The sequence below is a fragment of the Carcharodon carcharias genome, chromosome 8 (genome assembly GCF_017639515.1).
Source record: "Carcharodon carcharias isolate sCarCar2 chromosome 8, sCarCar2.pri, whole genome shotgun sequence".
NCBI lineage: Eukaryota > Metazoa > Chordata > Chondrichthyes > Lamniformes > Lamnidae > Carcharodon > Carcharodon carcharias.
In genome coordinates this window covers 135711349-135739205 of record NC_054474.1, presented here as the reverse complement: position 1 = coordinate 135739205, position 27857 = coordinate 135711349, and the positions used below count along the sequence as shown (strand labels likewise).

At 42.3% G+C, this 27857-nt stretch overlaps 1 protein-coding gene across 3 annotated transcripts in view; it reads right to left on the bottom strand.

Annotated features, from left to right (window-relative positions):
• LOC121280872 (astrotactin-2-like) overlaps positions 1–27857 on the bottom strand; it is a 1734361-nt gene that overhangs the window by 977786 nt on the left and 728718 nt on the right. For 2 of the 3 annotated variants that reach the window (XM_041193192.1, XM_041193193.1), the window contains exon 6: positions 2235–2381. In XM_041193192.1, the coding sequence (XP_041049126.1) occupies positions 2235–2381 (147 nt within the window). Of the gene's footprint in view, positions 1–2234; positions 2382–25367; positions 25486–27857 lie in introns of those variants that run through there. The other variant, XM_041193194.1, reaches the window with a different exon arrangement.

Sequence of the window (27857 nt, the reverse complement as noted above, 5' to 3'; positions counted from 1 at the left end):
GAACAGTGCATTAAACACACTTGGGAATATTTTCCAAACACAATTTCAGGTGGTCCCTTAATATATGCATAGAGGCATTCATGGTCCATTATACATCTCCATTATTAGCTGACTTTCATCCTCAGTCTCCAACCTCAACGCTCCCTGCTCCTCCGCCCCCTAACCTTTATTTTATACAATCTCTCTTCATGATTGGATGTGTTCTCTTAATGAAAATCCATTAGAGGGGCATGTCCAATGCTTAATTTTTAATTGTCTTATGCAGAAAATTGCAAGAATTGTGCAAGTGTCAATTTCAATGGACATTCACGTGAGTAGAAATGTTTCTGATCTGAACTGACTTGAAAATAAAATCTGTATTTATGTGAACTGATACTTTTGCAATATGCCAATCACTAAAACAATAAAAAGATTATTTCATGATCACAATCATAGACTTTTTTTTTAAAGTATTATTATTATTCATTGGGGTTGGATTTACCCTTGCAAATTTCTCTGGCTGTGCAGTCTGGCTAACCAGATGCACCAACTCCCTGCTCCCAACAAACTCTAGATTGCTCCTCTACCCTGTACCCCACCCCTCTCCCCAAACTGCAGCACTCCAACTCTTTCAACCCCCTCCCCTTCCACCCTTACCTTCTTCCCCCTTCCTCCCAGACTTGCCACCCACCCCCTGGAGCAGTTTTCTCTGTGCAGGGGTTGGTGGTCAGAACCAGAAGTGATGGTGCAGTTCTCCAATGGTCATGCAGCTGGCATGGGAGATCCAGCAACAGTGGGAGGTGGCGGAAACAGGTGGATTATTGGGGTTCAGGCTCTGTGGGAGAGCAGGACAAAACATCGAAATCAGAAGAGAGATGGAAAGGGGCTAGCAGCATTGGGAGCTGGGCAGAGAGGGAAAGGGGGAAGGGGGTGCATTTGGGGCGGGGGGAGCAGCCAGTGTTGTTAAGAGTGGGTGTGGGAGAGAGGAAGGAGCACTGGGTGTGGGAGCTGAGAGGAAGGGACCAGCACCTTCAGGAGCAGGGGTGGTGGGGTGGAGGGCAAGGGGCCAGCCCCAGAGAGTGGGGAGTTCAGGGTGAGACACCAGCACCATTGGGAGCAAGGGGGTGAGCGGAGCCTCTGCCGCGGTGGGGTGGGGAATGACATACTCAAAAATGTTGTCCGCCCCACCTTTAATAAGAAACAACAATAAAAAAGGAGAAAGCTATATAGGTAGCAGGAAGGTTGTATAATTATTCCTCACCTGAATCTATTGAATAAGTCATATCACATTTGGATTAGAGTTTCTGCTTTGAGTGCAATCAACACAATGGGTGCAAATTGAGACCATTGAGAATTATATTTTTTCTTGAGTGTCTATTCAAACTAATTTGTATATTGTCGAACACAATATCTCCTTTGAGCCAGAGCAATTTGCCACTTATTAAAGATTGCCATCAGCTGAAGTTTGATTAATATAGCTGAAAATGGGTTTATCACAAAAATATAAGCATTTTAAATCAATGTCAATCCACCGTCTGCAAATGACTTTTAAAAATTATTCAAAACCATTTGCTAGTAATATTATTGTACTGTAGTCAATTCCTTGGTAAATTAACAAAAAATATTCAAAAGCTTTTAAAAGTTTCCATTTAGTGTTCATGCACCCAGAAGAACCAGCTTAATTTTTGGGAGCCCCTTAAAGGCCCACAAAGGTCCATAATTATTGGAAATTCCCAATGGTAATTCCTCAGGCTGTGGCTGGTGTTGTGGATAGGACTGGTTTCTAGTGTGATTTTTTTTAAAACTAGCACAAAAGGTTGTGAAATCTCAAGTTGTGCTGAACATGATTTGTGCTTAAAATTCTGCTATCTCTCACAGTGTCTACACAAATTTTGGGTGAAATGCACTGAGAAAACCAAACTTAACTGAACAGAAAAACTGATGAACAAGTCTGACTAAAACTAACTTTCACAATCACATTCCAGAACACCATAAATTTCCATTTTTTTTTTACGTGTTCTAATGCTCTTTCACTTTGCTTTCCCTATTGTGCCAAATATAAAGAAAAATGATTTGGATAGGGATAAACTTTATTCAATGTTCAAAATCAAAAGCTGCAGACCACAGCAAATATTCAGCAACTCCCAAGAATTGTAATGCAGAAGTAATTCACATCAATCAAACAAATACCAAGAAACTACTATCAGCTTGAAGTCTTTCCATCTTCTGTAAGTACCCATAAGGGAAAAACTCACCATCAGCAATGAAGTGCTCAGGAACATGTAGGGTCACCTTCACCATCAGAGGGCATGTCAAGTGGCCTCCATACACCACAGTTAGGACACAGCTGCTCATAGTGATTAAAGTGAGGGCAGTTCTATTCAAAGGGCTCCTGGGAGAACCTAGGAAACAAAGCAGTTATTTTCAAAAGGCACATTCTTTATCATACCTCAGTACTGTTACTCTGCACTGGGCTGAGATTTCAGCTCCTTTGTCACAATTCTCAATTTATTATTTTTCCCCCAGTTTAAATTATAAATATTGCATTAAAAAAATCCAAACTACTGTTACTGGAGAATTAATAGTCCCTACAACATGGTGGTAAATCTGGACTTAGTCTACAATCTCATAATGAATACTTTACAGTCACTTTAAAGTACTAGTTTTATATTGGGCCTAAACTTCCACAGAGTGGCAGAGTAGGATTGCCACTCTGCTCCTAATGACTTACCTGGAAATCCAACTGATCCTTTCTCGACTGACCTACCAACTCAGGCCAGGCAAGAATCATACAGGGCAGCACACTCCCGAGTCAGCAGAAAGGAAAACATGCTTCCTTTCTTACGGCGCTAGCCGTTGTAAAGCAGTTAGGTTTAAGGGTCCAGCCACTTTCAGAAACTAGGGAGAAGGTAAGTTTGTAAGGTAAGTGGGTATGATTGCGTGGGGGGTGGGGGAAGATTGGGTGGTCAGCTGGGGTTGGGGATCAGGTGATTTGGGGTCTGGTCAGTTCGGGGGAGGTGGGGGGTGCTGACATAAGGGAAGTCGGAGAGGGTGGGGTGAGTTAATACTATAGCTACCCAGGAGTTGGAAGTGGTTTTAATTCTTCTAACTTTTCCTGGGTAGCTATTTTGTTTAGACAGTCAGAACCATCCGAACTTGGCGATTAATATCATACTTTTGGATGGTTCCCAATGCAGGGCAATTGCAGTTTGAACTTCCCGGGCAATTAATGTGCAATCCCTACATGCTAACTTCTGGAGAGGGGTAGTGAGAGGGGTAATGTGAGGGGGGAATCCTCCACCTCCACCTCCACGCCCCCCCCCACCCCCCGTTATGACACCCAGGAGCCCGGAATTTACAGGCCATCATTTCTGAAGAAAAATATTTAATGGATAAAATATTCCCAAAGGCCATGGAAACATAATTGATACTTAGGCATATTTCCTATCTAGGTGGAATATTCAAAATATTCATTTTTTCCCTTATTAAAAAGTCAAACACAATGTAAGTTCCAGGCTGATCACAATCTAAGGATTTAAACACAAACTGTGACATGAAGGGTTTTCACTACAAGCATAGAAGAGGAGTGTTTCATTGCCAACACCGAATCAATAAGCTTTCAAGTCAAGGGCTTGCTTTTAGCTTAAAATAAAAGTAATTTCAGATTTAAGGATCAAGCTAACTTTGTACACAGTGCTTGTACTAAATGTACATATAATGACCATCCATTTTGAAGAGAATGCTTTGAAACTTAATTAAACCTGTGACTTTAAAAAAAATCAAAGTGAAAACAATTCATGTTGATCAACCCTTGTCAACTACATCTCGTGTTTTGGAGCACAAGAGATTGAGGGGAGATTTATTTGAGGTGTGTAAGGTTATGACGTGCTTCGCTATGAGAGACAAGGAAAAACTCCTCCCATTACTTGATGGTGCAAGGACTGGCGGATACAGATTTAAGATTTTGGCCAGGTAATGCAGGGAGAATGTGAGAAAGAACTTTTTTTTTTTTTAAATGCAGCGAGTAGTAATAACCTGGAATTTGCTGTCCATTAGGGTGGTGGAAGCAGAAACAATCAGTGATTTCAAAAAGAAATTGGATGGAAACTCATATAAACTTGAAGGGCTATGGGAATCGAACAGGGTTTTGGGGGGGCCGGTGATTGGGACAGACTGGGCTGCTCCAAGGGGAACTGGCATGGTCTCAATGGGTTAAATGGTCTCCTTCTGAGCCAAAAATGACTCTATGACTTTGTAATCAAAAGCTAAAGAAGAAAGCACAATCTAAATCAGCTTAAACAATTAAATCTCTGTTTGGAATCATTGCCTTGTAGAATTGATAGCAACCGAGTTCAGTAAATTCTGACTCAGTTAAAACATTCAGAAGCAAACTGGATCAATTTCTAATTGATCAGAGAGCAGTGAGGTATGGCTGGAATGCAGGAAGAGAATGAAAAATCTTTATGTTGGTTTCTTAAATACAACTTGGAGGCTGAAGCATTAGGAACTGTGATCACTCACCATGGTTTAAGAAATTTTGATACAAATCACCCTTAAATAGAAAGCTCCATACCTTTGGAATCAGTGACAGACTTGCCGATCATAAATGCCATTCTCACCATTTCTGCAGCATTGACAGCTCCATGGATGGTATAAATGGCCTTGCCTCACTTCTACACTTTAATCCGATATTGTGGCACATGTTAGATGCTCTTGTTACTTGAGCACTTTTTGTTTGTTTTGTCTTTTCTACAGGTTTTACCATTCCCATCCCTTGCGGAGGTCCATTTGCTCTCAACTCCACAGGCCCAATCTTGTTCATCTTTCTACCTCTTTTAAGCAAGCATCTTGTCCTCTATTTCTCTTTGCAGGTCTGAGTTTTCTTCATTCCTCACATGTATCTCTGATCCATAGTTCATTTTTTTCTGTGTCTAGCTCTTCTTTCAGCAGTCTACTGTTACACACACAACACACACCACCCCGCCCCATTCATTTCTTTCCTCCCCACAGTGGATGGATCATCTGCCCAAGGAATGTATTGGAAGAAGTAGTCAGGTGATAACAGGAGTATTCTTAGCAATCAACCTTTTCTGCTCAGACCCCACAAGTTAACCCACCAAATTTAGTAAAACCATATCTATACTTATTCCATGTTATGGTAAGAAATAGATCCAGAATCACTGCTGGTTCCACCTTTACATTTTTAAAATGAGCACAAAAAAATTGTGTATCCTCAGCTTGTGCTGAACACTTAAAATCCCATGAATTATGGTGCCTGTTACGCTGATATTGGAGAATTATAATGGAAGAACAGAGTAAGCCATTCAGCCCATTGAGCCTGCTCCAGTATTAAATAAGATCGAATTGTGGCCTTAATTATACTTTTTTGCATATGCCCACTAACCCTTGAATCCCTTGTTGATCAAAAACTTGTCTCACCCAGACTTGAATACATTCAATGATCCAGCCTCCAATGCTCTCTGTGGAAGAGAATTCCAAGGATTAATGGCCCTCAAAGAAGAAATTCCTCCTGATCTCCAGCTTAAATGGGAGGCCCCTTATTTTTAAATTGCACTCCCTAGTTCTAGATTATCCCATGAAGGAAAGCTTCCTCTCAGCATCCACTCTGTCAAACCTCTTCAGAATTTATGTTTCAATAAGATTACCGCTCATTCTTCTAAATTCCAATGAGTATAGGCCAAACCTGCTCAATCTTTCCACATAAGACATCCCTTCATCTCAGCAATCAACCTAATGAACCTTCTCTGAACTACTTCCAATGTAAGTCAGGAGATTGGAACTGTACAAAGTACTCCAGGTGCAGTCTCACCAATGCCCTGACTTTCCTACTTTTATCGTCCATCCCCTTTGCTAAAAGGCCAACATTCTATGTGCCTCCCTAATTACTTGCTGTACCTGCATGTTAACCTCTTGTGACTCAGGACACCCAGAACCCTCTGTACCACAGCATTCTGCAGTCTTTCTCCATTCAAATAATACTCTGCTTTCCTATCTCTCCTGCCAAAGTGGACAACCTTATATTTTCCTGAATTATATTCCATCTTACAAACTTTTTGCCCATTCACTCAATCTATCGACAACCCTTTGCAGACTCTTTGCAACTTCCTCAAAACTTGCTTTCCTACCTATCTTTGTATCATCTGCAAATGTGGCTACAATACAGTCAGTCCCTTCATCCTAGTCATTAATACAGATTGTGCCTAGGGTTTCCGGGTCGACGAGCAGGGTGTGGGGCCTGCTCACCAATGCGTAAAATGATGCGGGATGACGTCGGGCAGCACTCCCGACTTCACACCGCGTCATTTCAATTTTCAGGTGGGCGGGGGCTCAGCAGAATCAGCTGTGCGCCCGCCAACCTGTCAATGGCCAATTGAGGCCATTGATGAAGTAATTAAAGTACTTAATGGAACTGCCCGTCCAACCTTAAGATTGGTGGGCAGGCCTGGAGTTCTGGCGGGCATTGGAAAAAGCATGAAAACTCATCAACAGGTGGTTTTTTAGTGTTATTAATTTTTAAAGCTTTTTAATTTTTTAATAAAAGTGTCAATGAAAGTGATGGACAGGTCCCAATTCATGTGACAGTGTCACATGAGGGAACATTTCAGGGGAATTTTTTTCTCTATCGAAAACATTTTTAAATTTGGCACCGATCTCCATGAGGCAGCACTTAGCCTCAGAGAGATGACTGCGTTCTTTTGTGATCATGTGCGAAAGAGCACACTCTTGGTTTAGGGATTCCACCCCCACAACACAGGGAACGTATAGTGCTTCCTTGCGGACATCAAGCTGGGCGGGCCTTAGTTGGCCCACTTACGTAAAATGGCAGCATGCCCCCAATCAGGGGCGCTGATTGGAGGTGCGCCTCCATGCGCTCGCTCCTAAACATCCCCCCTAATGGGGGAAAATTCTGCCCCATAAATAATTGATGCCCCAATACTGATTTCTGTGGCACTCCACAAGTTACAGTTTGCCAACCTGAAAATTACCCATTGATTCCAAAACTGTTTCCTGTTAGTTAAGCAATCCTCCATCCATACTAATATATTGCCTTCAATGCCATGAGCTTTTATCTTGTGTCGTCAATTTTTATGTAGCATCTTATCAAATGCCTTTTGGAAATCCAAGTTCTCTGCATCTACTAGTTCCCCTTTAACCATGCTGCTTGTTACATCCTCAAAAAACTCTAAGTTTGTCAAACACAATTTCCCTTTCACAAAACCATGTTGACTCTGCCTGATTGTATTATGATTGCGTAACTGTCCTGCTACTAGTTCCTCAATAATAGATTCCAGCATTTTCCCAATGCTAAATGTTAGACTATCTGGCCTGTAAATTCTTGCTTTCAGTCTCCCTCCTTTCTTGAATAAAGGTGTTACACCTCCAGTTTTCCAATTTGCTGGAACTTTTCCAGAATCTAGGGAATTTTGGAAGATTACAACCACTATCTCCGCAACCACTTCCTTTAAGACCCTAAGATGCAGGCCATCAGGTCCAGGGGACTTGTCCTCCTTTTGTCCCATTAGCTTTCCTAGTGCTTTCTCTCAAGTGATGATGATTGTTTTAAGTTCCTCCCTCTCTTTTTCCTCCTGTCTTTCTACTGTTCTCAAAATGTACTGCATTTTCTATTTTGAAGACAGATAAAAATGCTTGTTCAAAGTCTCTGCCATTTCCTTGTTTTCCCCAGTCTCATTCTCCAAGAAACCAATGCTCATTTTAGCTGCTCTTTTCCATCTTATATACTTGTATAAACTTCCAATGTCTGTTTTTATATTTCTTGCTAGTTTTCTCTCATACTTCAATTTCTCCCTCTTCATTATTTTTAGACATCCTTTGCTGGTTTCTAAAATTTTTCTAATCTACTGGCCTACCAATAATCTTTGCAGCATCGTACATCTTTCTTTTTTCATTTGATTCCATCCTTAACTTCCTTAGTTGGCCATGGATGGTGCATCCTTTTCATAGTCTTTCATTTTCAATGGAAAATATATTAGAACAATGAAATATCTCCTTAGATGTCTGTCTCTGCTTCTCCACCTTCCTACCTTTTAGCCTATTCCCAATCCACTTTAGCCAACTCTGTCTCCATACACATGTAATTACCTTTATTTAAGCTTATGACACTAGTTTTAGGCTGAAGTTTCTCACCTCAAACTGAATGTGAAATTCTATCATGTTATGATCTCTCTTAGCTAAAGACCCTTTACTATGAAGTCATTAATTAATTAATTATGCATTACCAGGTATAAAATAGCCAGTTCCCTGGTTGGTTCCAGAATGTATTGTTCTAAGAAACTGTCCCGAATACACTCTATGAACTCATCCTTGAGGCTACCTTTGCCAGTTTTCACGGACAGAATTTTCTGCCTGTCAGGTAGGCGGTGCGGGAGCGGGCGCAGGCCCGATCGGCGCCCCCAATCAGGTCCACGCCACCATTTTACGTGGGCAGGCCAATTGTGGCCCACCAACCTGACGCACACCCAGAAGCGCTGTGCACATGCCCCCACTCGTCAAGCCTAAGATTCTGCCCTATGTGTTCCTTTTTACTGCCTGTGATCAATGTTTTTGTATGTAAGAGATATGTATTTTCTTACTCTTGGAGTGTGTGCCACAATTAAATAACTCCAGCAACAAGCTTCTTGTGAGTTTAAAAATAAAAGGTTATATATTATCACACACTTACCCCAATTTAATGCAACATTTCACTCACATGTCTCACACACGGTTTCCACACACACAAAAATATACTGTTACAGCTTATGGATATTTTTCGAGGTTTCCTGTGTTAAATTTCTAGTAGGTTGCTTCTCCAGTGAACTTTAAATGGAACAGGGTGCAGAGTCGTTCTCTCAGGTGGGGGTCTTCCACTTTCAGGGTACTGCTGTCAATTACCTTGGTTGCATGCTGACTTGCAGCGAATTCAACGTCTTTGGTGCAACTCTGGTTCTGTAAGCAGTTTCTTGCTGGTTTTAAAAGCGGACAACAAAATGGTTCCCTCATCATGTGACTTGCACAAGCTCAAAGTCCTTTCTTTCCCTAACAAGAGCGGTGTGTATGTTAATTCCAATCATCCTGTGTTGTCATTTGGCACTTTGAGGTTCACCCAGTTTAGCTTGAGGGAAACCATCAAAATATAATGGAAGGTTGACAGGATCCATTCATATCCATCTCATACACAGAGTTTCGATGTTCAATGAAACATCTATAGTCCTTTTGTGTTGATCCATTCTGAAACAAAGGGATGTGTGAATTCCCTGGATGGCTATGAATGTCCGTATTTAATTATGTATTTGCTTGAGACTTTGGACTGTCAGAAGCTCAAAATGCCAAAGGGTACATGATTTGCAAGTGCAATTTTAATAGCCTGTGTGAGTCTAGTTTTAAAGTTCATAAGACACTGGGACATGACACAATTTGATTCATCCTATATGAAAATTAAAATCTCCAATGATTATTGCAGTACCTTTCTTACAAACCCACATTATTTCTTGATTTATACTCTATCCTACAGTGTAGCTAGTCAGGAGGCCTATAAACCACACCCAATGACTTCTTTCCTTTGTTGTTTCGTAAATCCACCTAAACTGATGCTACATTTTTATCTTCCAAAACAAGATCATTTTTCATTACTGTATTGATCTCATCCTTTATTATGAACTACACCACTTCATTTTTCTTTCTTCTTCTTGCCTTCTAAATGTCAAATACCCTTGAATATTCAGGCCCCACTTTGTAACCATGTCTTCATAATGGTTATTATATTCATTTATTTCTATTTGTGCTATTAACTCATCCATCTTGTTACAAAGACTGTATGCATTCGGAAAAAGGGCCTTTACTTCTATTTTTTTACCATCTTTCCCTACTCTGACCTGATTTGCTGGTGCACTATTGTATTTGTATGCTCTGTTCCTTCCCATCACATACTGGTTATCATTACTTACATCACTACTCTGCACTTTTGCCTTGTCCTTTAACTACCATTTCTTTCCTCACATGAACCCTCCCACTGCACCCACCACCCACTTTCACACCCCCGTCCCCACCCTCTCCACAGCCCATTATATGATTCACTGGTATAGTGGCTCCAGCGCAGGTCAGGTGAAGGCTATCCCAACAGTAAATTCCCTCATTCCCCACTGCTGGTGCCAGTGCCCCATGAATTGAAACCCATTTCTCCCACATCAATCTATGAACTATACATTCAACGTTCAGATTTTATTTACCCTATGCCAATTTGCTCACGGCTCAGGTAACAATTCAAGGATTATTACAGTTGTGGTTCTACTTTTTAATTTGGTCTCTAGCTGCTCATGCTTCCTCAGCAGAAACTCTTTCTTAGTCCTACCATGTTTTTGGTACCCATGTGGACCACGATATCAGGATCCTTGCTCTCCTAACCAAAGATCCTCTCCAGCCCAGAGAAGATGTTCTTAGCCTTTGTTGAGCAGACAACACAACCTTTGGACTAACTTTCTTGGCTGCAGAGAGGAGTATCTATTCCCCTAACTGTATTGCCCCTAATACAACTACATTCCTTTTTGCTCCCCCCGCCAACTTGAATGGCCTCCTGCACCACAGCGCCATAGTCAGTTTGCTCATCCTCCTTACAGTCCCTTCTCTCATCCACACAAACTTCAGTGATATCTTATCAGGGAAAGGGATCGGGTTTCATTTAAACATTAAAAATATCATCTGTTTGAATACATCGATTCAAACATGGAAGCAGGGTTTAAATGATTCCAATAACTCTGACAGTGAGACATTCAAAAATAAATCCATCAGCATTCTAATTCACTTTTACTACTGTCTGTCAAAAGGAGGAAGCCATTCATGCTGTATCAATAAGACCTTATTGAACTAATTTTACAAAGGCCTCATTTCCTGTGCAATTGTTGGTAGTTGTACAAATGTAATCAATTTAAATGAGACCAATGCCAGACTAAAAGGCATCTGGAAGGTTTGCAGGCTCCGAGATACAGTTACAAAACTGCAGTTCGCCAAGTGGCCAAGCAATATATCTTCATTGTATCATCAGCAGAAAGGACTCACATGAAAAGGAGAAGGGGGTGGAGTAAAACAGCACCTGCCTGTTGTTGCGGTTTTTCTATTAGCTGATGCAACATAAGCATCGTTAAAGACCTGTGGGGCGGTTGACTGCTATTTTCCTTCACTTGTGAGTGATGCAAGGGAGAAAATAAGAATTCACTTTCACTTACATAGTATCTCGGAGCCTGCAACCGTTCCCGAAACAACATTACAATGCCATACTTTTGAAGTGCAGTCACTGTTTCAGTGTAGGAAAATGTGAAAGCCAATTTGGACAAAGCAAAGTTCCACAAACAACAATGAGATGGTGAAAAAAAATTGTTCTTTTTCGTGTTATTTGTTGGGGGATAACAATGAGGCAAAAGATCAGAAGAACTCCTCTGCCTTTGTTCAAGTAGTGCCATGGGATCTTTAACATCCACCTGAGGGGGAAGACAGGGGTCTGTTTAATATCTCATCTGAACATCAGCAACCTTGATGTGTAGTTTCATGAGGTGTCATCCTAGATTACATGCCCAAACTTCAGAGGCAGGAATACTGGCTGAATTCCCTTGCCTAATCAAATGGTACCAAGAAAAATCGCAATGCCCCAGTTAGGGCCCTGCAGAGATCAGCCACTGCATTGCAGTGGGAGGATTACAGATCTCACCAGTCTATTTGGTTCAGATGTTTTTCTTTATTCTTTCATGTGATGTGGGCATGTATTTGTTGCCCATCCCTAACTGCCCTTGAACCAAATGGCTTCCTCCGCCATTTCAGAAGGAAATTAAGAGTGAAACATGTTCCTGTGGGTCTGGAGTCACATATAGCCGAGACCAGGTAAGAACAGCAGATTTCCTTCCTTAAAAAGGACATCAGTGAGCCAGATGGGTTTTTATGACAATCGATGACAGTTTCCTGATCATGATTACCGAGGCTAGCTTTCAATTCCAGATTTATTAAATGAATTTAAACTCCACCAGCTGCCATGGTGGATTTGAATCCCATGTCCACAGGGCATTAGCCTGAGTCTCTGGATGACTAATTCAGTGATATTACCACTATGCCATCATCTACCTACTGCACATCCCTCTGAACCACTAGGGGAAAGCTGAGGCTGTTTACTGTTTGTTGCCTTCCCCTATATGGCAATGCCAAGGTTAAAAACAGCCCAAATTGGGAATCAGAGCAGAAACCTGAAGAACACTGATACCAAGCATTGATGCATTATCTTTAACCAATCCCTAAATTAGCAAGCTGTCAGATTTGGCTGGGATCCACCTCCCTTTCTGCTTTCTTCTGCCTCCTTTTATTGTGAATCGTTGTGTAACCTGGTGCCAATTCTCCTGAATTGCATCTGTTTGATTTGCATGTAATGCATGTAAATGTGGAATATGATTACTAACAGCAAGTAATGTGCAGAAGCCAGCAAAGATCTTGCAGGCAAGAGACAATTTGCTTCAAATTAGATCTTGGAAAAAGGATATAAGAGGGGCAATTTAATTTGTGTTTGTGAAGATGTTAAAAGTCACACAGAGATACCATTTTGTCTTTATTCCTTTCTTGATTTGAACAACCAGTTTTTTAAAAAAAAACAGTACATGCTGCATATTAAGCTGCTACTTATATTGACACACCACCACTTTCTTTGAAAACCTTGTGCAATGGAGCGAAGACCTCACACACTATATTAACACCTTATTATCTCGGAAGTGACTCTAATGACCCCTGTGGGCCACAGAGACCAAATTCAAAGGAAACAATACCAAGGCCATCTGCATTTCAGAACCCAGGCTGGCCAACTGGAATCTACTAGTCGGTTAGGACAAAAAGCCCTGCAACCTTCCTTTCAAGTTCCTAATGGCTGGAACATTAACAATCTTAGGAACCCAGACAAATGGATATACACCCCTTGTCAAAGGCAAAGTGGTGAGGTAGGAGTCACGCAATATTACCCACCCCCTTAGCTGGTGGAACCAATATTATTGCCTTATGGAGCTGCAATGCTTAGTCTGCCAACTTTCCATCCACCAAGCAGCAGCACAGAAAAGGGGCTCTGTCTTGGTTTGAATGCCTGGCCTCATCTACATTGTTTCTACTGGAACTTCTGTATCATCGCCTACAAGACTTATTCATCTCTGCATGCCTATCTCATTGTGGAAGTCAACACCACAGAATAGGGGAATTATACAGCATCAGTTCAACCTGCCAATCTCTGTGAAGGAATACATCAGTGGACTTTGATCCTGGACACGCATGAAATAATAATAATTTTCTGTGTTCTTTGTCCTGCAAACCTTTCTTTCTCTATTCTCCTGTTTTATTGTAGGAGTGAAAAGAAGGCTACGTTGCAACCCTCCTCCTGTGTTTGAGTGTGTGTGCAAATAAATTAACCCTATCGCGAGTTTGCTGTGTGGTTAATAGTAGAAATTGGATCACACCAAAACTGAGGGTTTGGAAAAATATGCCACTGCTTATCAAAGTGGAAAAATAAAATCAAAACACCTTCCTGTTTACAGACAGGCGGTGAGAGGAAATTAACCCTATAACACCTGGGACACCAATTCTCCAGGTTACAACCGGTGATCATTCAGCTATACGTGGAGCATACTGTAAGCAAGGTTTTACTGTTTCTAGCTGGGTAAAATATTAACTCCATTGTGCACTCAACCCATTTGTAGTTTATTTTTATTATTTTCTTCTTAAACATTTTCCTTTGCCATTTCCTGGGCAAGACTGGCTGTTGTAAACTCGTCTCTTTTTTTATATTTCAAATATTCAACCTTTACAGTATTTGGCCTTTTGCTGTGTATAATCCTATTCATACTCACTTCTTCTTGTGCTGAATTTATTTCATGTATATTGTAGGTGGATTCAGCATAGCAAGATAAAATCTGGAAGCTGTATTTCTGGCAATCAATTCACCCCAAAAAATAAATCAGGTGATAATCCTGATGACAGGCAGCCATTTACTTAGAGTTGCTTCAACACCATGCTTGTACTACTGGGTTAAGGAAATGCGAGACTTGTGTAGCCGACTTTAAGCTAAATGCAAAACAGTTCTGGCAAAAGGTCAATGGGCTGGAACATTAACCCTGTTGCTCTCTCCACAGATGCTGCCTGACCTACCGAGTATTTACAGCAGTTTGTGTTTTTATTTTATGTAAAACTGCTGGGGCTCATGAAGACCTGCTGAAAGTAAATCTTCCAGGCAAGTGGCCTTGGTGAGCTCTCACAGTTTTATATCTATTTCAGCTGTTAGCACAAGGCAGAAACATCTGGTTCAGCGACAACAATGTAGACCTCTCACACAACATAAGGACACCTTTGAAAGTGTTTCCTTCCTCCAGAGACATACACATTGCCTCATTTATGCTGAAGCAATACCAAGATTGCTCATGGGATTTGCTGAGGCAGCACTGCAACATAAATTGGGTATAGAATTCCTTCCCAGGCTATTATGGGATATCTCTGCAGATTATTGGAATTTCAAAAGATTTTTCCCGAAAATACTCTCTGCATGCCTATGAGCGCATTCTACCAAGAAATGATGTAGTAAAACATTTATAATTTTCTTCCCCATTATGGCATTCTCTCCTTTTGCCTTGCTTTTCTCTGTCAATGCCCTGAAGTTCAATCATTCTGCTCTTTCAGCATCAGTGAAACAAGGCAAACAGCAAGAGATAAAAACTGGCACTTGGAGCCCATCCCTTCACAGAAGTATGAAATAAATAGCTCCATAAAGGATTGGCAGACATTCTACCCAGTGGATTAACCAGCATTGCAATTGTTAAATTACATTTTCCATAGGTTAAAACTGTATTTTTATCTTCTTTACTGAATGGATCAGTATTCAGAGAATTATCATGAACATATGTGGTGTTTCTTCAGTATGGCTTTCGACCAAGTTTTCCGCTCCTCACCCAAAGGCTCAGAAGATGGCTGAGGTGTGGGTCATGGGACACGGTGCCCAGATGAGCTTAGACAACAAAATGGGTGCATTTACAGCCTGACCAACCTCCATACATATAGGGACTGATCTTCCTTGCTCAATGATGTCCAGGGGTTATCATTCTGTTGGGACTCATTGTAATGAAGCAGGCAAACACTGAAATTGCTCTTAGTGAACCAAAACAATCACAGAATTGTTACGGTGCAGAAAGAGACCATTTGGCCCTTTGTATCTGCACTGGCTCTCTGAGCATTTTAACTTGCTGCCAATCTCCTGCCTTTTCCCCGTAACCCTGCAAATTGTTTCTATTTAAATAACCATCCAATGCCCTCTTGAATGCCTCAATGGAACCTGCCTCCACCACACTTCCAGGCAGGGCATTCCAAACCCTAATTACTCGCTGTATGAAAAAGCTTTTTTCTCACCTCGCATTTGCTTCTTTTGCAAAACACCTTAAAACTATGCCCTCTGGTTCTCGATCTGTTTACAAGCAGGAACAGTTTCTCCCTATCTACTCTGACCAGAGCCCTCATGATTTTGATAACTTCTATTAAGTCTCCTCTCAGCCTTCTCCTCTCCAAGGAAAACTTTTCCAATCTTCCCTCATAACTGAAGTGTCTCATCCCTGGAACCATTCCTGTAAACCTCTTCTGCACGCTCTCCGTGTTCACATCCTTCCCATAGTGTGGCACCCAGAACTGTATACAATACTCCAGCTGAGGTCTAATCAGTGTCTTATATAAGTTCATCATAACCTCCCTGCTCTTGTATGCTATGCCCCTGTTGAAGAAGCCAAGAATACTGTATGCTTTAGAAACAGCTCTCTCTACCTGTCTGCCACCTTTAATGACTTATGTACATATACACCCAGGTCTCTCTGCTCCTGCACACCCTTTGGGATCCTTTACTTTATACTGTCTCTCCATGTTCTTTGTACCAAAGTGCATCACCTCACACTTCTCTGCATTGAACTTCATCTGTCACTATCTGCCCACTCCACCAATATGTCAATGTCCTTTTGAAGTTCTACACTGTCCCCCCATGGAGGAGTGGATGGATTCCTGATATGGTGCCTAGCTGGGATGGCACGACAGTCTGGACACCCCTACAGTTGACCTTGCAGAGAGTTGGCAATGTGGTGCCAAGCAATGGGTGGAGAACAATGGAAGACAAGCGTAAGAGTGATTGAACAAGGTGTGGGAATAGGAGCAGAGGTTTGACGCTGAAGCAAGAAAATTGTGGGTCCTCATTCAAAGGCAGTCAGTGCCTGATTGAGGGACTCAGCATCAGAAACTGGTGTACCCTTGAGAGCCACACCCTGCCTTTTCTTCCAGTCCTGTCCACCCCACCCCAGCCAGTGCCCCCCTCCACCTAATTCCCATCCCCTCTCACTCACCTGTGGCCTGGTCCTTCACTGATCCTGGGCCTCTTGTGGGCGTATTAGCAGAAGCTACCACTGCTCCTAGTGGTAATGACGGCAATGAGGAGCTGCTGGCCTCTAATTGGCCTGCAGCTCCTGCTGGGAAAGACAGAATTTCTGAACCCGGGTCTTTGATCCTGGAGATAGCTTCCGGAAGGCCACTTAAGTGCCTAACTGGCAGATCTTCCCCAAAGGAGGTGACATGGGACTCTCACCGGCTCTCCACCCAGCAGGGGCAACCCCTATTGCCTGGATTAATTTTCACCGTGTGTGTGTAAAGCCTTCTGACAACCAATCTTTTGATTGCTCTACTCACGACAGCAATAGACACTGCAGACACCAAAAAGGCCTAAAGAAAGATTAGCCCGGATTTTCATCATGACGAAGAAGCTCTTCATTGTGGCACAAAACCCAGAAATGGGCAAAAATTCTAAGTCCTGCCCTGAACTTGCATTTTTCATCTTCATGGGGGCGGGCTTAAGTTCACATATGAGCAATTCGCAGAGGCAGCTGGCCAATTTAGTCACCATCAGCCTCCACTGAAGTGGGATTTTGGAAGAACAAAAGTGTGGAATCCGGAATGAACAATTTGAACAGGTAAGAGGAGGTCTGAACTTGTTGGATTCTTATAGTTAGCCAGGGTATCCCTTTGGAGAGGTAAGGTACCCCTCCTGATAGGATCCCGGGACACCTTTGGGAGAAGCAAGGCAGCCTTTTGGATTATTAAAAGTGAACACAATTATACACTTTTTAGGCACAAACTCATTGAAATTGTCAAGCTTTAATAGTGTTGTCTAGCTGTCAAGGAGCTGTCCAGCTGTAAAAGAAATATTAAGGAATTGTCCAGCTGTCAAAATTGTCAAAGCTACCCAGGAAATGTCAAAACTGTCAAGCAACTGTCTAATCTTACTAGTTGAGAAGGCATGGAAGGGGTAAGGGCAAAGGGTGGTGGGTGGGAACATGGATTGGCATGAGTTGACAGAGGGGTTATGGAGGCAATAGAGTTAGGTGGGGTCATGGAATGGCATATGTTAGCATGGGTGGGGCTAAGATAGGGTGTGTGCGACGAATGGAGAAATGTAATTTTTATTATTATATTTTACTTATTTAAGCATAGGGTTGACACACACAGGCAGGCCTTCCGCCCAGCCCACCTCCGCACCCGCCAGCCTCGGCGCTCATTCCAGGGTTGCATGTTTCAGCCTGCACCGCCCCCCCCTCCCTCACCCCCCCAAACCACCACCACCACCTCCCGGCAGACTGAAAATCCGACCTGCTCGCGGACATGTTTAAAGCTTGGGTTCGCCGAGCCAGGAAATCTCCCGACTTTGCAAACCCGATCCCGGGACGAAAATCTGGGCCTTTGTCTGTATTCAGGAACAAAATGGGAGAAAGGATTTGGTCCCATTTTTCATCTGAATTATGTTTAACCAGTGGATACCCATTTACCAAATCAGGCAGCAGAAGACAATTCTGTGAATCACAACTGTTTGAGTGCTAAACTGTAGCTCAGTACAGTTTCCACTCTTCCCTTCTGGATCCTTCCACTGTCCAGGGGCAAAAACTTCCCTACTGGGTAAAAACCCAGTTCTTAAGTACAAACTTCAATGAGCACCACCTGCTCTCAATTCAGTTTGAAGCTTGGTCTTGGTTTGCTCTTAAAGGGACCTGCATTTCCAATTTTTTCAAAATACACTCACCCGTCATTTGCTATTTGGAAACAGGCCAGAGAAAAGATTGGCTCTTTACAATGTGCACCAGAGTCACTGTTGTGATTAAATTGTGTCAAACTTTGTTTGATAATGTTCCTGTGAAGCATTTTGGGATGCTTCACTCTATTAAAGGCACTATCTGAATGCAATATTTTTAAAAATTTGATTAACAGGATGTCAGCCTTGCTGACATAAATAAGAGGACGAAATAAAAAAGCATATGGGATACTTGCCTTTTTTAGCCGAGGCATAGAATATAAGAGCAGGGAGGTTATGCTGGAACTGTATAAAACGCTGGTTAAGTCACAGCTAGAGTATTGCGTGCAGTTCTGGAATCCGCATTATAGGAAGGATCTGATTGTGGTAGCGAGAGTGCAGAGGAGATTTCCCAGGATGTTGCCTGGGCTGGAGAGTTTTAGTTATGAGGAGAGACTGGATAGGCTGGGGTTATTTTCCCTGGGGCAGAGGAGATTGAGGGGGGACATGATTGAGGCGTATAAAATTATGAGGGGCATAGGGTAGACAGGAAGCAACTTTTCCCTTTGGTGGAGAGATCAATAACCAGGGGGCATAGATTTAAGGTAAGGGGCAGGAAGTTTAGAGGGGATCTGAGGAAGAATTTTTTCAACCGGGGGTGGTGGAAATCTGGAAGGGTGGTAGAGGCAGAAACCCTCATAACATTTAAGAAGCATTTGGATGTGCACTTGCAATGCCATGGCATTCAAGGCTATGGGCCTAGTGCTGGAAAATGGGATTAGAATGGTTAGGTACTTGTTTGGTGCAGACTAGATGGGCTGAAGGGCCTTTTTTCTGTGCTGTAGACTTCTATGACTCTTGGACAAGGGGTCATGCCACTGAGAAAGTAGCGTTGAGTCACCTTCTTGAACTGCTGCAGTCCGTGTGGTGTAGATATGCCCAAGGTCCTGCTGGGAAGCGATTTCCAGTTTTTGAGCCAGCAACAATGATAGAACGGTGAAATATTTCCAAATCAGGATGGTGTGAGATTTGGAAGAAAACTTGCAAGTGGCGGCATTCCCAAGAGCCTGCTGCCCTTGTTCTTCAAGGTGGTTGTTCCTGCTTGGAGTCAGAAGTCCTGCTGATTGTCTCTTCCCCAGCCCAGTGGCGCCAAAGCCAATAGCAGCAATCCACTGCGCATTTATAATGTGTGCATGTGTTGTTTACAGAATTTCTCAGCACGCAATAGTAGAGTAGATTGTTCTCTAGATTTTTCAAGTGCAAGCTTTATCTCTTCACTGTGTGACAGCATTTCTATATATTTCCCTAGTTGAAAATCACTTGAATGCGAGCAGTGTGTTTTAAACATCCATTAAATTTAAGTAACCTTTCACATTTACATTACAATCTTTACATGACAGACTGCATAAATGAGGGAGTGACCAAGTGAGAGAGATTGTCAGAGAGTATAAGGGAGAGAGAGAGAGAAAGAAAGGCAAGACTAACAATGAGAAAAATACACTTACATATACCACTTTTAAATATTTTTTTAAATGCCTCAAGGTCATTTCGGAGCATTTCAAGAATAGATACTGATCTGTGAGTCGAGATATTAAGAGGGTTGATAAAGAGTTTGCTTGGAAAGGTGGATTTTAGGGGTTAGTAATGGACGAAGAGACTGAGGGATTGGGGAGAGAATTCCAGAGAGCACAGGTATACCATTAACCCCTCGCCCATCTCGACAGGTAGGTTGAGGGCGAATGGCTGGTAGTTTAAGAGTTAAATATGGGAAATGCATTCCCAAAACATCACACATGCATCAGCTGACTTTAAAAAAAAAGCTGTAGATATCAAGAAATCCATGGTGAGTTAGGACATTCAACTATCGGGCCCTCACAGTGGAATTGTGAATTAAAATTTACTGTTGCTGCGCAGGTTACAGAGGTGAAAAGCTCAGCAGTAAATGGGATGTAGGAGCTGCCAGCTCCACAAGGCAAGAACCGCCTTCAGAATTCCTACAGGCCTGTAGGAGCGGGAGGGCTCCTTGCAGCCTCTTAAAGGAAGCCTTCAGCCTCCTCCTGTCGATTGTAGGTCTCACCCCTCACTCCCAATCACGTGCAGACTTCCCAATTGGGGGTGGCTGTCTCCAAGGGTGCTCTCTCCCACCCACTGACCAAGCAGCCCATTTTGCTAGCAGCTGGATGGAAAACGCTAACAAGGGTGAATGAGGTCCATTAGATGCAGCAGAACTTTCACGTCCTGAGTCTTGCCAGGTTCTTCAACTGTTTTTGGTCTCATCTGCACTCTCGACACAAACATTGGGGCCTAAGGTTCAAAACAGCTCTGCCAGGAATAGCATGCTGAAGGAAGTGTGGAATGTACATGATGCCAGAGCTTGAGGAATAGTTTGAAGGTTTAGTGAATTTATACAACTTCAGAAAATGGGGCACTTATAGTTGTTTATGAAGGAACACAGCACAGATCGAATCATGCAATTCTGAATTATGCATTACTGTCTTTCTTTATCATACTAAAAAGCTTAGTTCTGAGAATTGTAATTGTTCAGGGACGAAGTTAATTATAAAACTTTTCAGTTAAGCAGAACAAGCTAATTATGTCACTAGCACTTGTTTATATTTCAGGGAAACTAATTATTTCATCTGTGCAACCAACTATAAACATATGAATTAATTACTGCTGTGGTAATTATAGAACAAGTAGACAACTGACAACTAGCGTGTGAAAGCACTCTTTCTATTTAAAAATGGTGCCTGACTCAGAATCAGTCTGAGAGCCCAAACCAGTGCAGGGGTACGCCATGACATGAAAAGAACTCTGAGTGGATCAGTTCAGATTTTCTGGGATCCATCTTTCCCTCAAGGCTATAAGACCCTGGCAAGGCTCAATAATGCCAGATACCAGTTTCTATTCATTGCAGGGACCTCAAAGCTCCTTCTTTAAATGCTCCTGGGCCCCAGAGCCTCCCTTAAATGCTGCTGGTCCCTCAGTGTTGTCTGACCTTGACTGTTCCAACCTCTTGCCTCATAATATGGGAGACTAAAGCCCCACATATATGAGCATCCATGTATTACCTGATTATGGGAATCCTTCCAAGAACTCAAGACATGGGAATCTCCTTTCAATCCTTCTAGATCTCCTAAAACCTCAACCTTGTCCTTTGAAGGTCAAAACTGTGTCAAGATCTGAGTTATGTAATCTGAGCCCAACATTACAATATTGACAAAGTCTCCACCAGCCTTGGCTTCAGCTGTGGTGTCATCCACAGTTAACCACTTACCCTGACAGCATGGGTACAAAAATGAATAAGGTATCATCTTTAGAATGAAAAGGGAATAGATTGGGTAACATATACCCATCTATTATTGAAATCAAAAGACTTCAAGTCCACTTCAATTATTTCCTGATTCAGCAAATTTCTCCAGATAATTGAATCAAATCAGCAGCTCCTGCCTTTGTTTAAAGTTGCCAACCCACCAGGATTGTTCTGGAATCTTCAGGAATTAAAAACTTATCTCCAGGGCATTGTTGTAAGGAAGCCAAGAGAAAAATCAAAGCATTCAAAAATTGTATTCAAAAACCAATCCTTTGAACATTGTTCTTTAGTTATTACATTGGACATGGGCATGGGGAGGGTGGCAGCAATCACAAATGAGCACAGAATCATATAGCAGAAGAGGCTATTTGGCCCATTATGTCAGGGGAGGGAAGGTGGCGTACTGGTCATGTTACTGGACTAGTAATTCGAAGGCCCGGGCTAATAAGACATAGATAAAAGCAAAATACTGAGGGTGCTGGAAATCCAAAACAAAAATAGAAAACACTGGAAAAACTTAGCAGGTCTGACAACATCTTTGGAGAGGGAAAAAGAGTTAATGTCTTGAGTTCGTTACAACCCTTCTTCAGACAGCATTTATTGGTCCAGATCTGCGATCTCTGTTCCAGATCATAACAATTCTCTGCATTAAAAATATCCCATTTCACTCCTTGAATTTTTGCCAATTGTTTTAATTCTGCGTCCTCTGGTCACCGTCAGTCGTGGAAATGGTTTCTCTGTATCCACTCTATTCTCGAAACCCCTTATAACTTTGAACACTTCTTTTAACTCTCCGTTTAATCTTCTCTGCTTTAAGGAAAACAATCCCACCTTCTTTAGCCTTTCCAGATAACTGAAACCCCTTTTACCTGCTACTGGTTGAGTATGAATTTGAACTCATCCTGATGTTCACATTAGCACATTTCCACCCATTTCAGTACCACCCAACAGATTTTAAACATGTCACACATCCAAGATGAGAGGTCAAACCTCAGGTGTATTTGGGACACAGAAATTAAACAAACAGAAGCTGTTTTGAAGCCTCCTTGATACCCATGATGTTTATTTTTAAACTGCTGTACAGGTGTTAAAAACTCTTGTATATGGGAAATCTGATCACCAACGCTGCACCTTCCTGACTTAGCGGAGAAACCTGAAGAGAAAATCTTACATTTTAGCTGAAAAAAAAATCTCCCAAGAGCAGCATCATTCAGGAGTCATGTTGGACAGCTACTTGGCCTTGAACAGCCATTTGGCTGTTGTTGCAGACAGAAGGCTCAATCATAGATGTGCATGGAAGCTTCTAATGAATATTGATTTGTCTTTTCCCAAGTCTAAAATGCATCATGTTTGAAAGGAAGGAGAGTGAAGACAACTGCTGGTCTCATGCCCTTTTGCCAAAAACTGTTCAAAGTAATCATCGCCCTTCCCTTTGTTTCTTGTTTAAAGCCTTGCAGAGTTACATTTCTGCTCCTTTGCCAACACTGTCAAGTTGCAGTTGCATGGTCTGCCAAAACTGAAGCTGTCATTTGTATCAGCCTGCTGTCTGACCCTGTTCCATAGGCAGTCCAAGAGAGAAGCAACAAAACTAATAGTTTCACTGCTGTGTCTGGCACATTCCAAGCTGTTTGGAAAGAGTGGGAACTGATCAATGAAAGAGTGTCAACCTAATAGTTTTCTTTCAAATAAATAATAATGGGCAGAATCATCCCAGATTTGCACTAAGTGCGGTAGCAGGCAAGGAAATATGATGTTTGACCTGCCAGCAGCAATGGCGGCTTTTCATGCCATATCATCCCAAACCCACCGCACTAATTATGCATTCCCAGGATACATGCCACCACCTCGCCACTTCATCATGTCATGCGCTACATTTGAAGTACAACCAGCCCAGGACTGCAGCAAAGAAGACATGGCCCCGAAAGGCAAGACGACTGCAGCCCTCAAGTACCTTTTGAACAGGTTGGAGGCCCACTGTGATGCCCTGTACCCCTGCTCTGGCCACAGGAGAGACAGCTACATTACCACTCTGGCTTGGCAAGTGGTGGCAGTTGTGATCAGAGCCAATGCTGCACAGAAGAGGTTGGCCATCCAGTGCAGAAAGAGGATGAATGATCTCATCTGTGCCGCCAGGGCATGGCAACCATCTCATCACTTTAAACTTACATACTCAAACTCATAACACATTCACTGGCATCTCATTCACTGCCAGCTCAAGGGACATCACCACATACCCCCACATATCCGTTTGGCCTCATCTCCTTTGGAGACTGCCTCCTCAGCCTTCCTCACCATCTTGAGGCCACTTGCACAGATCAACATGCACCTTCCTTCCCCAGTACAGCCCTCTTCCTGCACCCTCTTCCCCTGCCTGAGGCCACTTCTCCCCCTTCCCCAAGCAAGCACTAGCCCTGTAGCCATTGAAAAGCCACCCACATATGACTGATCTGATAGGTAGAGACCTGCCCGTGAGCCCCCCCAAAAAAGCGATGTGAAGCTGTCTGTGAAGCCTGGCTACAAGTGCTGACCGAAGCAAAGTAGGCAAACAAACCTTGACATCTCGAGTGAAGTGCAGCCCAAGTGCACACTTTATATGTACTGTTGTGAAACACATCAGCAGGGTGGACGATCCAGTGGGGGGGGGGGGGGGGGGGGGGGGGGTGGGGGGGGGGGGTGGAGGTTGAGTCCAGTGGGGTGGCCTTATAATGATATGCGCATGTATTACAAAGAAGTTCCCAACATCCAATGGTGAGAAACACAGCCCATCAATGGGCTGAGTGGATGACCGCAAACTGGGTTTCACAATGTCGTGAAACCGATTTTTGGCCTTCTCGCCAGACTGTCCACCCATGCCACCGAACACGCCTGATGCCAACGGGCATGGTAAATCCCAGGCAATTTTTCAAAATCCATGCCCTCCAGAAGAACAAGAATACCTTTCATAATTCACTTAACATTCCTTTGGGATTAAGCATGCCAACACCTTTGATGCTCACTCTGGATGCTGCTTTCAGTTTACTGGTACGTGTGCTACTGCAGACTTCAGGAAGTTTGAACTGAATGCAGAAACAGGACAAGAGGTTGCCATCCAGTCAGATGTTGAAGGCTTTGCTGCATGAATTAATCCAGGGGCATGAACATCTGAAGCACCTAGGCATAAATTTTCAGCTTATTGTTTCTTAATATATTTATTTCACTGCCCTAATGTTCTCCCTGGCCCTTTGGTAGGGGACACTTCAATAGGTGTCCAGCAACTCTCAGCTTGCCTGGTCAAGAGGGCATTTTTCACATTCGATCCTTGGTCAATGTTGGCATGTTAATTGATCATGGAAGCATTCTCAATTAAACCAGATCCACGCTGGTGAACTTTCAGCAGGGATCACCTGGCAACGGTGAGGAGAGTGAACCTTGACTGATTTTTCTGTTCGTAATTGAGAATTTACCTGGGCCAATAAGCGTATCCCCACAGCCACTTTAGCCGAGATCAAGTAACGACATATCTCGGAATCAAAGTGAGATACCTCACATTTTTGTAAACCCCAAGTGTACTTACTAACGGAGCTAACAAACTATATTTCCATTGATACAGCACTTTCTCAACGTAACAAAGAAATTTTAACATGTCAAAATTATATTCGAAACAGCACTGTACAAAATACTCTCCACTGATGATAGAACCCTCTAAGGCATAGATTTTCTTAATTTTTAATTGAGCTGTAAATTCTGGTGAATCATTAAATCCATTTTCTCAATAAACATATCTATCCCGGCATCTACTCGAATCCACAACCAGCCTCATCTATCCCCATTAATAACACTAGAGGGCGGCCAGAGCAGCCTAAACTGTAGTCACGCTAATTGCCATTAAGAAACAAAACAACATCAACAATCACCGCATGCTGGCCGCTTTGAATTTAAAAAAGCCTTTCAACTCCACTTTATCCTCCTCCTAATTGGCCTATGCCTTACCCTTACAATTCTTCTGGCTCTTGAAAGTTTTCATTGAAGAAGCCTTCACCATCAGAATCACTTAAGAAATCACAGTCATTGAGAACTGCAACCAGAGCATCTTTGTTTTGTTTCTCTGAAAGAAAACACTGAACACCGATTGCTGACAGCCACTCCCTGGTCCAGAGGAGTTGCTGAGCCCGTCAATGAACGAGTTGCATTTCTGCATGCATTGGTTAACTCATCAGCACAACAGTGAGTCAGCACCAACAGTGAATGCTAATGCGCCTTTCCCAATATATCAGGAACGTGGAGTCGGGGGAGGCGGTGATTTGAAGGAATCTTAAAGGACCATCGTCATCCTAGAAAATCTCTTTTTTTGCCGAGAGGGAAGGCAACCAAATGCAATTTTTGTCTTAATGCTATCATGTACAAGCAACATGGGAGAAATTTTCTTGTGACACAATCATAAACTGGTTTGCACATTTACAATTTTATTAAACGCAATGAATAAGACAGAAATGGTAGATTTGTGTTAGGTAAAAGCATCCAAGTGTGTGGATAAATGGGATTGAAGTACTTGATCAGCCAGGATCTAATTGGATGGCAGAACAGCCCCAAGAGGCTGAATGAACTCCTGTTCCTATATTTTGCAACAGTTCCCCCTCTCTCAGGCATTTCCACCGTATTTATTTCACTGTCTACAGTTTTCAAACACTTTTTAAAAATAATGCATTTTTTGTGAAGCTTAACCTTTATCAATGTATTTTTTTTAAAAAAAACTTGGATTTTTTAAGGGTCTCCGATGTACTCTAACCTACACTGGCTATCCGAGCCCATCGCCTTGCTATGGATAGAGTTTAACAAGAAATTTCGCCCACACTGGCTGGGAGCAATTGATTAGCAACTCATGCAGTTGAAATGACAGAAATATTAAATTACCCCCGATTAATGGCTGTATCTTGATTGATGTTCTTTCAGATTGCTCTCATTACCACACTAACACACTCTTTCAAAGCCATTTACTCAGATGATGTCATCAGCAGCCTTTATCTAAGATGAGTTGAACATGATAGGGGACAATGTTGTCCTCGTAAGGTGTGTGCTGTTTCGGAACAGAAAGGGGGCTCAATGTAATTTATTATGATCATGACCAAATCTGGTTTGTTCTATTTGGTTTAATAAAAGCTAGAAAAATTTAACATTTTCTGTGCTTCAGTATAATCTTCTCTCAATTATACTCATTCCAAGCAGAAGTCTGCTTGTTGACTGAAAGGTTCTTGATGCAGGAGCTTTGTTCCTTTATTGGGAACTTTTTTTTTACTTGGTCAAGTTAAAGGATGTTTCTGCTGAGAGTGTGACCAGGTACCAGTGGTAGCATCAAGTACTCAGTTGCATAGAATGAGAGGTGATCTCATCGAAACTAACAAAATTCTTAAAGAGCTAGACAGGGTATTTGCAGAAAGAGTATTTTACATGGCTGTGGGGTCTAGAACCAGGGGACACTGTCTCAGAATAAGAGACAAGCCATTTTGTACTGAGATGAGGAAGAATTCCTTCACTCAGAGAGCCAAGAATCTTTGGCATTCTCTACCCAAGAGGGCGATGGAAGCTCAGTCATTGAATATGTTTAAGACAGAGATCGATAAATTTGTAAACACTAATGACATGAAGGGATATGGGGATAGTGTGGGAAAATGGCATTGAGGTAGATGATCAGCCACAATCCTGTTGAATGGTGGGGCAGGCTCGAGAGGCTGAATGGCCTACTCCTGTTCTATGTTCAACAAGCCAACTACCTAAAAATGTGAGACTGCAGGAACAGGAGTAAACCATTCAGCCCCTCAAACACATTCCACCATTCAGTTAAGTCATGCCATATCCGGAACATAGCTCCATTTCCCTGCCTTGTTTCACTTTCCCTTAACACCCTTACCTAACAAAAAATTATCAATTTCAGTTTTGAAATTTTCACTTGACCTAGTCAATTTTCAATCAATATAAAAATTCCATTTATCACACAATTAATTATCAAAAGTCTTCCCAAGTTAGACTAGCAAATTATATGCAGTATTTATTTAGTTTATGCAGATTCAGCATACCAAAATACCAACCACCTTAGAGCATTGCCATCACCAGCATAGCAAGTGCACAGTCCATCAGAAAGTTTAGCCAATGGGTATGAGTCAACAATGTGGGGCAAGATTTATTTACAATCGTCACAAAGGCCCAATAGGTGGAGATTTGAGGCACTCTACCACTGTTCAGTTTGAAAGTATTTTGGCAATGCTCAATTACGGCTAATTGAAACATGATTCATGGTCTGTCGGGTCAGAGTTGATTTGATGATGTATAATAGAATCTGCTGTCAGCACCAGTGAGTTGAGAAGGAAAAGGCCAGTGAGAGAGAGCTTTATATCCATATGCAATAGGAATTGCACTGAGACTGGCAAAACAGATTTTATACAACATCTTTTAGTGACAAAGAGAAGCATAGAAAACAGGAGCAGG